Genomic DNA, 14,788 nt, shown 5'->3' on the forward strand with positions numbered 1-14,788 from the left:
ATATCTGTTCACTTTGGAAACACACACTGAGGTATGTCGTAGCAATTTTGGCCGTTAAATTCGTCAATCCAAAATAACATTTGGAAAACTTTACGCATGAAAATAGTTTAATTAACGACGCAAATCATTATCTTGCGAGCAAAAATTTACAGATGAAGAAGCGTCTGTGAAACATTAAAATAGATTGAAGTTCAACAGATGCTAAAAACTTTTCACAAAAAAAAACTAAATGAAATCATCGTTCAAATTCTACAACTTATGTAACTTTTCTTCCACTCAAGCACCTGTGCCAGCTGTAATCATACTTGCGTTTTGTTTTCTTCGTAGTTCAATAGAATGTTTCCTCGAGTAAACTAAAATCCATCTACCGATTTCTTTATTTAGTAAGAACTACACTTAGGGAAAGTTACACCTGTGCAATACAGCGTGCAATGTGCATTTCAATTCCATCGGTTTTCGCAACCAATTTTTCGAGCCATTAAGAAAATTGGACGAATTCGGGCGAACATTATCGAAAGGAGTAATTTCTGGCTCTTTTGAACTTGCAGTCTATTTTTATTTACTAATTCAAAGCAGTCTAACGTACAATAAACCAACTAACACGAAAATATAACTAAATAAACTGACTACAACCGTGCTGGCTCCTCCTGGAAAACCGTTGTCTGCAAAAATTTTCTTCAATTCGCCTGCAGATTTCTTTGGAATTCTTGGTCTGTCTGGATGCGTAAAGTTGACCCAATGAATGCCGAAACGTTCACTGGAACAAAGTATTTACTTACAAGTTCACTAAAACATCAATGATAGTGTAACTTACGAATATCCTCGAGCCCACTCGAAATTGTCCATTAAAGACCAAGCAGTGTAACTCTTCACGTTGCACTTATCAATCGTAACTGCCTTCAGCATTTCGTTAATATATTCACGATAATATGTGACGCGGCCTTCGTCATTCAGACCAACTGCATCAGTGTCACTAAACCCATTCTCGGTAACGTAGACCAAAGGATCACCGTACGTATTTTTGATCCACACTAATAGTCTCCGGAATCCCCACGGGACATGTTTCAACCATTCAGAAGCGCTCGCGGGCCATTTTTTGTCTTGGGAAGTGTTTGTGTCTTGATCACCATGCCATGAACGATCACGACGTTCAACATGCTCGACAAGTTCCGTAGTATAATGATTAAAGCCGAGAAAGTCAGCTGATCCGTTGATCATCGCTTTTTCAGCTTCGGTGAACTCAGGAAGGCGGGAAACGGTTAAACCATCTTCAGTACTCTTACGTCTGATAATTTCTTTCATGACTGGAGGATAATCTCCATCACCTTTAAAGATGGGGAATGCATACCAACCGTGCTAAACAATTCAAATTATAAATTCAAGAAAAGCAACGTCTGAGATTAGGTCTGAGTTTACCTTGAATTGTCGTGTTCGTTCAGCAGCCGCGACATCTAACGCATTGTCAGGATCAAGGGGTTCATACCAACCGGAGTCTATGGTTATACCGACAAAACCTTTTTGGACATTTTTATAACTTCTCTCGTACAGCCTATAGGCTCGGCCATGACTTTTAAGAATATTGTGAGCACATTTGTAAGCGGCAGTAGCAGGCTCTTTAATACCTGGAGCGTGCACTCCATCGCTATGACCCAAAACACAAACAACATAAGCTTCGTTAAATGTAATCCATCGCTTGACACGATCACCAAATCTAGTGTACAGGAGATTCGCATATGCCTCAAATTCATTTACAATGGTCTCGTTCTGCCATCCGTCAACGTCCTGAAGACCTTGTGGAAGATCCCAATGATACCTATTTGGACAATTAAGTTGTGGTCTCAGGGCATACATGATATCAAAGAAAATCATTGTCGTTTCTCACATAGTAATCATTGGTTCAATGTCGTTAGCCATCAGGTCGTTGATCAGGTTATTATAATACTGAATACCTGCCTCATTAACGCCACCAGCGACGGTACCTGTTGGAAGTACACGTGACCAACCCACAGAAAAACGATAATAGTCAGCCTACAGAATGAATTTACAAAAATTAGTAAAATGGGGCTCTTTGCGGTGGCATATCACTTGATAATTATCATTGTCATCAATGTTACCGCAATCACGATCGTTGTTCAAAATCTTACCCCCATATTTTTGATCAATTGAACGTCGACTTGATATTTATTATAAGAATCGCAAGCAACATCCCCACTCGAACCGTCATAAATTGGAGATACATCAGCATGCGTAAAGCGATCCCATATATTTTCTCCTTTACCTAAAAAATCCGGGCCACACCCAACAATAAAAGACAAGGCGAAAGTAACACAAAAAAAACAATAATTTTACCGTCTGCGTTCCATCCACCTTCAATCTGATAAGCGGCTGTAGCAAAGCCCCACTCAAAATCGTCCGGAAATGTTCCGTATATCCATTCCGGATATTCATTTTGGGCTTGAGCCCATGCTACTAACAATAAGATGGTAGCTAGTTTCATGGCGACCAAAATCTATTTGAACTTTGGCAAATTTTGGATTTCAGAATGATGTGGCTATTCTCTCAAACCGATAAACATTTAATCATCTAAATTTTATTTTAAATTGTTTATTGATTTGATAAATATAATTGGACTATTGCCACGCTTTAGGGGGTCACTACAATGCGAAATATAAGTATACAGGCAAATAGATGTGTAGGATAACGGAGGTGTTAATGAGATGAAAGTCAAACACAAAACAAAAAGAAGCCAAATTGAATGAAATAATTAGATTGTTCATAAGTAAGTTATTCGTCACTCTTTGAATAATTGTGTATGTCCAGAACAGTGCGATTGACCCCTCCGTTATATCTGAAGCATTATTAGATCTAAAAAGATTATACTAAGTGATGTGTGTAATTGTGGTTTATTGTCTTGTTAGTATGTCGCCGATGCGTGGTGTCGAAAAAAAATATTGGGAAATTGAGGCATATAAATTTGAGGGGCCGTTCATTAAATAACGTAAAACAAAAATCAGCGATCGCCATACCTTCGTAACATTGAATGCAGAACAGAGATACTGCCCACATCCTTTTTTACGACAATTTATGAACGGCTTAAGTGTGATTACTGCGCTTTACTTAACGATATGTCATCAAATCGCAGCTTCTGAAAGGACAGGTTAAGACACCTACAAAGGTGACTGGCACCCAAATTGGAACGGCTCAGTGGATATTTTAGATATACATTTTTATCTACCTAGGTGAAATAATAGCAGTGAAAAAGTGCTATTATTTCGCCGTCGGTAGATAAAATAGCGTATTCACCTCTGTCCAAATATTTTTTTAGACACTTGGGGTTACAACATTCGCCTTCGGCTCATGCAATAACTCCCCAAGTGTCTAAATGAACATGTGGACAGAGGTGAATAATCTACTATTAGTACACAGAAAATTCTCTTCTAAGTTCGTAGTATAACGAGAAAATTTGATAGTAAAAAAATGTCCCAGAATCAAAGAGGGATCAAATCATCCACTCCTGCCTCTATCTTTACTATGTCGTGGTTGGAATTGGAATACTATTAACTCAAGTATGGTTGACAAGCGTCGAAATAGATTATTTTTATCATGGCCCTTTGTGAATTGCAGTTGCTTCATTAACTATATGAGAAATCATATCGAAAGCCCGAACAAGTATTTCAATTGTTATTTGAAAATCCATTATTATTAGTGTTGTAAATTACTCACACATCTCTATTAAAGCACTGAATTAATATACGACGGTCAACAAGATCTTAATCATAAGCTTTTATGAAAGTACATAATAGCTGATAGCAAGTTTTATGGCTAATTATTACTCAATTCGTTCGACAAAGAACTAATTACACTCGGTTCTATATAAATTGGAAGACTTTTTACGTAAACTTTTAACAGTGGACGTCAGTGAAATCTATACAGTGATTTGCTCATCTGTTTTTCTGCTGATCCATTTATACAAAGAAATAGAAATTTGCTTATAGAGTGTTATATGATTTTACCAATAGTACACAAGTAATCAGTTTTGTTTGTATGAGTGGCACAGCTTAAGCAAATTCATATCTAAATTTCAATGACGTTCATTATATTTCGAGCACAGTATAATGACTGTGTAGTAATCGGTTTTTTGTTATCAGTTATCCACCTCTTTAATGTTTACAATACGAAAATATCATTGTGACCAGTAAACAATATTAAAGAATTAAGAATGGCTTTGTCCATCAGACATAGAAACCACATTGTAAGTATTACCTCTGTGCGAATCGCCATTCATAATTACTTTTAACAAAAATGGTTTTTCTATTAAAATATGCTAAAGTTTACACATATAGATACGTTTGCGGTTTTATAAAATGGACAAAAAAAGAGCGAGCTAACCAAAATGTTATAAAATACACATACACAGAGTCGGAAAATATTTTAAAACAAAAAGGGTACAAAAAAATATTAAATAACAATGCTGAACACCGAAATGTTATGTGGTTTAAATTTAGTACATCAAAAGTTACGTAGCATAGTATGTGCAGATAGATGAATAAAAAGAAGAAAAAAATAATAGAAATAAAAAACTAAAAATGGTTTTACGTGGAAAATAGCATGAGATTTTAACCGCAGAAAAGATACAATTTAGATCCTTTCGGTTATTCAAACCTATACACATTTTGCAGAGACTAACAACATTTCATTTGATTTTGCTGGTAGATGTGTAGCTACACCATTTTGCTATCGGGCTTTTCATTTAACTCCAAATTTTATTAAGTTTCATATTATTCCAAGTCTTATTGCTATCATTTTTCATGCACTTAACTAAATAAGAAAATTCTCTTGCTAAAGTCTGTGTGTTGAGCACGTTTAATACGAAAATACAAATTTAAATCACTTTCATGGTATCCAGTATCCAGTATCAAACTTTCAGCGATTCGAGGTGTATCACAAAATTCACAAATTATAATGTTTTATAAGAAACATTTAATAGGCCAGAGAAAACCACTACAAAACGAGACATAAAAACAGACCAAAGGTGTTAAGCTACGCATTCATTAGTTACTAAACCTTTATTACAACTCGCGAAATTGCATAAAAACAATCGTCCAAAACAGATACACAATAGTTATTTGCGAAAGTGCCTAAAATCAATCGTCCAAAACAAATCAAATACTCAAAAAAAATTCTTGTAAGGGGTCGAAAACCAGAGAAAAATCTCAAAACTCCCTCATTTTCGGCCCGACACATGAAAATAACTAAATAACTAATACGTATCGATTGCAGAGGCCGAAAGAGTTACATATTAAGCTTTATAGGCTACGTACTGGGAACAAAACTTGAAAAATATAAGCCAAAGAGCGAAAGCCAAGCTTTAGCCGCGTTGGCTTACATATTTGTCATTTTCGGCCCGTAGGCTTACATTTTTTTCTTTCGTCCCGCAGTAGGAAGCATTTTCTAGTTACTTGTGTATCTGTTTTGGAAATTAGAACTGTTCATTTTCATACAACGAGAACGAAGATAACTTAACGTTAGTGTGGCACTATGGCACTATTTCGCGAGTTGCCTAAAATCAATCGTCCAAAACAGATACTCAAAAAAAAATCATGTAAGGGGTCGAAAACCAGAGAAAAATCTCAAAACTCACTCATTTTCGGCCCCGACACATGAAAAACATAGTGATCGCTCGCTTCGCTCTGGCAGCAAACTTTGCTCACGTTTGAATTTCCTATTTTTCCTACCTTGATACATTTGAGGACGAAAGGGAGGGCTCCGCTGATGTTGCGGCAAATGTCAGAAAAGAACGTCCATCTGTTTTGAAGCAAATAAATTACATTAAATCATAATCAGCATGACCGGTCAACCGATTACACAGTTAACGTATTTAAAGCATTTCCTTCATGAGAAATGCATATTAAAATAAAAACTTTTCGCGAATAAGAAAAATATTGTTAGCGTGAAAGAATTTTCATTCTTTGAATCAACAATAAATCAAACTTTATGTGATCTCTAAAAGGAACTAGCTAGTAGTTACCCAATATGAAACTTTTTAGCAGAACTATAAACCGTAAAAGTTTTGAAAATCTAGACGATAAATTCAAAAATGTCAGGTCGCCCTTTTTCGGTATATTGTCTAATATTCTGAAAATTGATTAGTCTGTGGCTGGAGATCGAATTTGAGTTAATTAAATGAGAATCCATCTCAGGGCAAAAATCAATATCCCATTTAGGAAAAAAAAGGAGAATTAATGGTAAGTGTCGATCAATCAATACCAAAATACTTGTCACATGGTATATCGCATTGTATATGCAACTTGAAAGCATTGTCCTATTTGAAACAGTTTGGCTGATGGCAGTTTTGTTTTTCTCTTGTACACGGCTAAATGAACTTTTTCGTTGCGATTTCTTGGTGTTTGCAATCACAAAGTTTGGTTGTCCATTAAATTGTTTTGCCGTAAATTGAAACATCAAATTGACTAATGGAATGTTAGAAAATGGAAAAGCGATTCTTCCACTCAATTGTATTGTGCTGTTTAATATCGCAGATACTTGCATTTTTGATTAATAGTTATATGTCAGAGAGGAAGTGAAATAATTAAACCGCATAAAATGACTATCACCGTAATACATACATAAACACAAGGAAAAAACACATTTTCATTCAACTCGAACGTATAACTCATTAATATTTTATGCTCAATTTTTGTTTTTCAGTGTATTAAATCAAAATTATGTGGAGTTTGTTTCTATCATTTTCTATCTGATTCATGGTCAATGCATTAGTCAATGTAAATTACATTTTTATTGTGATTAATATACAGCTGATGAACGTCCCAACAAAAACAACCAAAATATTTGATTCTTCGTATTCTTTGATAAATTGGATTTTCTTTCATGTATGGAAAATAGAAACAAATATTCTGCTATAGTATAGTTCATAGGTTTTTTCTCATTATATTATTATTTACAGACTTCCGATTAACTTCACATGGTCGTTATTGAGAATCGTCTGTAGATCAGTCAAAAAATGGTTTAATGTTCCGATTTCGAATTAAAATTATTACTCTCAGACATCTAATTAAACGGACTAAGGGTAAAAACCGGTATAGTTGGCAGCACTGAAAAATAGCTCAACCACGCAGCGCTAGGTGCTAGATCATTATTTAAGCGGACCACAAGCATTAGGTTTTATTTTGACCTGATGTCATGTATGTACTAGGAATGGAAAAGCGGTTCTCTCAACAAAGATTTTACCGATAAGCCGTGCGTGAGTTCTACACTCAATTTTCACTTAATACGAACCGATTCCGAGACCAATAGATTAAGGAATTTGTTCATGCAGTGTCCGTTTCACAAGTGGATCGACACTGGCTTTGAGTGGGTTTTGATTTTCGTTTTTTTACAAGTTACCTGTTACCGTGCGTACTGTTGTCAAAGTGGAGTTTTTTTTAGGAAGGTTACGCAGATTGAATTTTAGGGAATTTTAGCTAATTTAGGGAATTTTAGGGAATTTTGGGAATTAATTAATGAGCAGTTTCAAAAAGGATTCTGATGAAAAGATATCATTAAAAAGAAAATACGAAACACGCGAATGTAGGCTACAGTGCGAGCTTTTCTTTGTATCTGGTTTCAGGGACCCAAAAATTGTTGATGCATTCGAACAAGTTGCTCCTCGTATTCGGATAACCGAAAAACATGAATTCGAAATATTAGGCGTACCTATCTTTGAGGAAGGCTATCCTATTGCTTTTGGAAAAAAATTCGAAACTTTGAAACTTTTTGCATCAAGACTTGAAGGAGTGAATGCACAAACCGCTTACTGTCTACTAAAGAACTGTTTGTTTATCCCAAAATTGACCTACATGTTGAGAACGTGTGCATTTTGGAAGTACAGAAGCCTAACATCGGACATGGATAATTTCTTAAAAGTATGTTTGGAATCAATTATCAACATCACAATTGACGAAATCCAATGGGCCCAGGCGGTGTTCCCATTTCAAAATGTGGCTTAGGAATTAGGAAAATAACCGATGTTTGCCTTCCAGCTTTTTTTAGTTCGTTGCATGGAGTGCGTAGTTTGGTGTCTCGCATATTACACAACATGGACAACCAAATTACATTACATCATTATAACGAATCTTTGGACTACTGGAATACAGTTAACCATGGCGAAGTTCCGGAAAACAAGTCGATACAAAAACAATGGGATTTAATCAATGTAGAAAGAATAATTGCCGAAGAAATTAACTACGAAAACGTCAAGGATATCGCCCGTTTTAAAGCTGTACAAGCACCAGAGTCAGGTGGCTGGTTACGCGTTATCCCTTCTAGCAACATTGGTACAACAAGGTACAACAAGGTTTTCAAGTTTGTGTTGCTCTCCGTCTCGGTGTCAACTGTTACTCCGCACACAAATGCATATGCAATTCGTTAGTAGACGAATCTGGTACACATGGCCTTAGCTGCCCGAACGCTAAGGGAACATATCCAAGACACGTTATCCTCAATCAGATCTTCAATAGATCTTTGACATCTGCACGTCGTGGCAATTCATTGGAACCGATAGGCTTTTCACGTGATGATGGTAAACGCTCAGATGGCGTCACACTCGCACCATTGTCCCAAAGGGAAACGATTAATTTGGGACGTTACCTGTGTCGACACTTTGGCAGCATCATATCTTCATCTTACAAGCAAGGTAGCAGGTTCAGCGGCTGAACGAGCATGCCAACAGAAGCACAGTCATTATACGAAACTCAAAGCGTCAGGTTTTCTGTTGGCTGGTTTAAAATTCGAAACATTGGGCCCGTGGTGCAAGGAAACAAAATTATTCGTAGATTCAATTGGCAAAATGTTAATTGAAGAAACTGGTGACATTCGAGCAAAACAATTCTTATACAACCGTTTATCTTTGGCTATTCAACAAGGCAACGCAGCCAGCATCTTAGGTACCCACCCAACAAACAATAAGTTTGACGAAATTTTTAAGTTATAAATATTTAGAACCGACAAATGTAAAATGATCTTAATCAGCTTCGATAAAATAAAAGACTTTGCTTCTTTGAAATATTTGTTGTTGTTTTTTGGGAATTTTTGGGAATTTAGGGAATTTTTGGGAATTTAGGGAATTTTAGGGAATTTTTGGGAATTTAGAGAATTAATTCCCAAATATTAGGTTCTGCACTGCAATATCTGCAACATGAAAAAACTAGATTTCAAAACCACCTAAACACTTACTAGACGAGCCAATCTTAATCTATTTAATCAGCTTTGTTTGTTAATTTATTAGTACTGGCTTCCACTGTGAGTACTCAGCAAGTTAGTAATTCTAATTAAAAGAGGATCCATCATTCTTGACTCTTAATATATACATACCGATAGTTGACGCTACTAGTCACGACTGTGACGTCACTGAAAGTTTCTAAAAAGTAGGCCCTGTTTTGGGGTGTGAAATTGTGGGGAAAAATAGTTTTAAAATAAAGTCTTTAATACCAACAGGTCTTTACCAAGTGAGCCAGACATCTGATGGCTGATGGCGACGTTGGCTGTGACCTCACGTGTATTGTGCCTAACCTCAGGCATAGTTTTAACTAATAAAAGAGTATCTTGATCATATTATATGATATTAAATGTCTAACAGCGGAGATTTAATTACGATGTGATTAGAAAAAGCCAAGCAGAATTGTCCAATCGTCCTCACCGGTGATCGAGCTCTTACATACAAAATTGGAGTTACAACTAACTTATTAAATTATGACTTATCGTACATCTAGGTTATTGGATCTGATAGTCTCTCCAACTAGAATGCATACTAAAAAAAATGTCCACGTCGGATTATGTTTTTTTAAAGATACCTTTGTAAGGAGATCGAGCCAATACATAACATATACTCCCGATTTCACAGAACTCACGCATACATGTTGTAGTCATAATATACAATCAGCTCTTCTCAGTAATACCCCAATTCAGATTCAGACCGCTATTATGAACGAATATTTAGTGTTATTGGCATTGTTAATAAATTACTTAAGCAAAAGGGAGTGGTTATTGTCAATAGACGATTCATCCGGATGATATTAACAACATTAAACTAGATGACCTTTGCCTAGCCATGGAGCTGTAATACCATATAAAATATTTTCGGGTTAAGGTAAACAGCCGTTAGATGCTTGCGTGAAAATTTAGCTTTTTGTTGGAGTAATTTTATATTTTGTGAAATCTTGTGTTAGGTCTTGAAACTCGACCAAATGGAATGTTTGTTATTCACTGAAATTGTGACATGAATAGAATCAGGCAATAACGCTGAGTATTGCAAAGTAAGGATGGTAATATTCCCGTTTCTTTTTAATGTGATTTAGTTGTTATGTATGCGATCAAGTATCCAGTCCAAATAATCAGCAGTCTTCCGGGCCTCGGTGTATGAGGCTAGCCTATGAAGCATAAATTTTGCTTCCGAATTTAGGTTTAATCGGTTCTCATAGAATGAGTGTGTGAATGTATAACACGAAGTTATGGGTGAGTTAATGTGCCATCGCATCGTAATGATTATTACGATTAAATTCAGCTCCAATGTTGATTGCCAAATGTCCGAGGCAGCATATTTTCATTTTATTTAAAATTTTGCATTTCAGTTGGAAAACTGAATTCGACGGAAAATTTTTGTTTAAAACTCATTGCAATTACAATCATTGCTATTTGAAATTTACAAACGACTGACTCTCAGCATATTATTCCATATTATTTAAAATAAAATAGGTTTTTGAGGAATTGTAGAATATTTTGCTATGTGTGATGGGGTGATGGCGAAAGAATGCATTGAAAAATTTTGAATATTTTTCGGGTATTAAAGTTCAACTACTAGTGAATAAAATAAAATAATTTAAGTTGAACTGGCCAGCTCAACAGTCTGGTTTTAAATTTAAAAATGAAGTGTTATCCTAAATGTGATGAAAATTGTGCATTTTTCTGCTCATAGTCTAGTCGATAAGGGCAAACGTTTACCAAAAACAGTTGCTCAAACAGCACTTAAAATTCTTCTAAACTTTTTCTAAAAAAAAATGTATGTCTCTTCTTGTTACAATACTTTTAGAAGTGTGTTAAGTGCTGTTTGAGCAACTGATTTTGGTAAACGTTTGCCCTTATCGACTAGACTATCACGTAGTCTTAGATTTTCAGTATAATTTCAATGGCAAGTCTTCGTCGCAGGTCGCAGGACCTATTTTCTAGAAAAATTGTAAAGTAAAGATGTTATGCATTGTTCGAAGCAGACATGTATGGTCATGTAGGCTAATCTGGCAAATCCCACTGCTCCGTTCAATTTATATTAATTTAAAAGAGTTAATGTCTCTTGCGGTTAAAATTTATTAATTTCACTTAAACTAACCGCATTTAAGCAAAACGTCCGATGCTTCGTTTTTTGGCCATTCCGGTCGGGAAACTTGCGTAAATCATAATGTTAAGCACAACACTTTCGTATTGTTTATTAAAAGATGCAAATTGAGTAATCTCAATTAAAGCGATAGTGACTACGTAACGTACATAGAAATACCACACTGTCTCTGAATTTATACATATATATGCACACATGCAAATTAAGATATACGGTGTGACAAACATCTACTGCAAACACTTAAAATACTCCATAAATTTCAATTATATCAAACAAAAGCTTTCTACGCAAAATACAACTCGTTTTCCTCAAGTAAATTCTATGTGCAAGTGTTGCAATAAACTTTTTTTTTCACTCTACACACCATTACGACAAAACATACAAAATAGTGAGAAAACTCCAAGAAAATCCGTATTCCAACAATAGCACCGACACACAATGTGTTTGTCATTTATAGCTAGAGAAATGTACATTTCGTTCGTGAACGCCAATAGACGTGTGTGTAACAACGTTATACATACGTACAGTACTCTAGGAATAGTCAACTCGACTGTTAATCTCTCTTCAGAAGGACAAAACCATTCAAAAAGAATTTTGCAACACGCCGTATATATGTTATGTGTGGGTGGATCGTATGGTGTGCGGATTTACTTGAGGATTACAATACGTTTGTTGTTTGGTGAATAGAACAATTTATTGGTCTTACCGTTTCAACTGAATTGATTTGATGACATTGGCAAAAACGAAGGAAGAAAAAATCGTATAAAATTAATTTAATTAAACTAAACTCGTTGTTCGGTGGTACAAATACATATCTATATATAGAAACCAGTATTTTATACTCCCCAGTTTAATGTCGAAAGGAGGTTAAGAGATGAGATGGTCGTTGACATAAAATCCTCTATATAAAATTTATTGATGGTGTATTTTACTTAATATTATATTGAATTCGAAAGAGATTTAGCCAAGTGCTTTGCATGTGGTTTAATAGAAAATCTTTAAAGTCATTAACATATAAATGTATTTGGGATAAAAGTTTTTCAAATGTTACGTGAATTGTAAAGAGGAGAGCAGGGCACCATTAAAATTTTGAAAAGGGATGAAGATGATAACAATCTTAACCGCATGATGGACTAACATCTTGAAAACTCTTAATTAAATCTTTCGATGGGGTAGGTAGTGCACCTAAGCATGTAACGCAACAACAACACCAGTCATGTTATGCTATCATAACCGCTTTAAACTTGCTTTAAATACGTGCTGAAGTGTCCAAAATAGAAATGATTATTTAGCAAAATTTTGCATAGAATGCTTTCAAGATTGAAGATATTTTACGTTGTGGGTACATTGTTACTGAATGGCGAAGTTTGTTTGTTAATTTAGTAAATTAACAAACTTTAAAGTAGCTTCATTAGTTCAGTTTATTATTTCAAATTATTACTCGTTATCGATGTGGTTTTATTGAAAAATTATACGTAGATACGTAAGATAGTGACTCGAACAGCAACAAATGTAGTTGGTTTCTATTCTATAAAATAGCAAAGGGTTTAACTGAAGTTACAGATAGATTTCGCCTCTCTTTCGGTGAAACGACCGACGATCTGATGAAAACATGAAACTAGTTTTCATGATGCTGTTAACTGCTTCTATCGTTAGTTGTTGACAAACATTTTAATTTTATAAACACTTAAACACGTAGATAAAACAGGAGGATATTATCCAAACAATTTTAGAGTGTTGTGTTGGAATTTTCCATTACAGAATATGGGCAATTCCACGTAACTTGTGACAAGTTTATTTTGCTAAAAAAGAGTTGGTACAGATTGCTTCAGGCTAATTGAGTGAGATATTGCAAGGGAAATACATGAAGGATTTTGACCAAAATAAAATTTAGAACCAGCCGAACCGTGCCACACTTCCACGTATCAAGTTTAGGATTAACGATTCTGCGAGAATTCAACTACCTCAACAAAATCTTGAAAAGATCAAAGTGGGTTTTCTTAGCGACTGCTATATTAATTCGAATGCTGACATTAATGAGTTGTTGATTCAGACTTCTGTACCCAGTTGACTTTGCCTCGTAAGCAGTTGTCTCTTCTGCCATCTTCTCCTCACCTTAGTGTTTTAGTTTAGGTACATATTTAAGTTCGGATGAAGATGTGTTAGGGTTCTTTTTTCATTTGTTCTTTTCCACATAAATAGATCACTGCTCTCTACGTCCCCTAATTTATGTTTGCTTTACATGCTACACGCATCGAATGCTGCACCTTTCACAATTCATAACTCGACGCCCTGACAGGGCTCGGAACAGATCAGATCAATCCGATTTATTTTCAGACTGAACTGAAATTTATCCTAAGTGAATCTGATCTGAAAATTTTGATCTGATCTGTTTCTGATCTGAAGTCTGGAAACTTGAATCCGATCTGATCTGATTTAATCTGAATAATCTGAAGCGATCTGAAACCTTCTGGGATTAAATTAAAAATGCCAAAAATTAAATCTTTTCTTACTTATTTTGTATTTAATCAGTTCATCGTTGCGCGTAGAGCCTAGGCATGCAAGACTTTACAACAAAATTGCATTTGTTGGGTTATAACGATTTTCAAATTTCAGATTGATCCGATTAATTTCAGATCAGATTCAAATTTTCAGATTTCAGATCGATCTGTTTCATGTTTTCAGATTTCAGATCAGATCAGGTCGCTAGAGATCTGAAACTGAATCTGAAAATTTCATATTGCATTTTTTCACATTCAGATCAGGTCAGAACGAACTGTTCCGAGGGCCCTGAGCATGTAAGATCCATTACATAAATCGGGATAAAAGTTGAAAAGTCACGTTTTCTTGTGTTCATTGACCTCGGCTTCGCCTCGGCTCAAGCAAATTCACACGAAAACTCTACTTTTCAACTCTTCTTCCTTTGTCATGTAAATGACTATTTCCAGATTTTGTTAAAAGATTTTCTTTTGATGAATAAATTGAATTGAAATGAACTAAATTTATAAACATCGTAGTACCATTTTACCTTGTTATTAACTTGTATAAAATATTCTGTTTGTTTGTTTGTCTGACTTAACGTGACTGTGAACTTAGAGCGCATCACAATGCTTCAAATAAGACAATAATCTCAAAACAGCAATTTTGTGAGATGAGACTAACAGTGGAATTGACCATATACAATTTTCATTGAAAAATATTAATAGGAAACACAATCTAGAACGTAATTCAAGAATAATTTGTGATTTTAAAGTTAAGACATCTTTTATTGTACAGCTGCTAGAGGATAATCCAATTTCGCTAGATAAATTTTATATAAAAGGACTACGAACGTTAAGGCTGTCGCGAACTCGACGGTATCCGACAACATAACTTCAATTAAAAATATTATTTTTATCCGTCTTT

At 35.1% G+C, this 14,788-nt stretch overlaps 1 protein-coding gene across 1 annotated transcript; it reads right to left on the reverse strand.

Moving 5' to 3' along the window:
• Positions 1-541: 541 nt before the first annotated feature.
• LOC119081227 (cytosolic beta-glucosidase-like) lies at positions 542-2,553 on the reverse strand. Its single transcript, XM_037189952.1, has 6 exons — positions 2,350-2,553; positions 2,145-2,278; positions 1,883-2,028; positions 1,417-1,813; positions 815-1,356; positions 542-757 (listed from the first exon to the last, which is right to left on the reverse strand). The coding sequence occupies exons 1-6, from the start codon at positions 2,495-2,497 to the stop codon at positions 568-570; spliced, it is 1,557 nt and encodes a 518-aa protein (XP_037045847.1). The 5' UTR covers positions 2,498-2,553; the 3' UTR covers positions 542-567.
• Between the last annotated feature and the right edge of the window lie 12,235 nt (positions 2,554-14,788).

The sequence above is a fragment of the Bradysia coprophila genome, unplaced genomic scaffold (assembly GCF_014529535.1).
Source record: "Bradysia coprophila strain Holo2 unplaced genomic scaffold, BU_Bcop_v1 contig_358, whole genome shotgun sequence".
NCBI lineage: Eukaryota > Metazoa > Arthropoda > Insecta > Diptera > Sciaridae > Bradysia > Bradysia coprophila.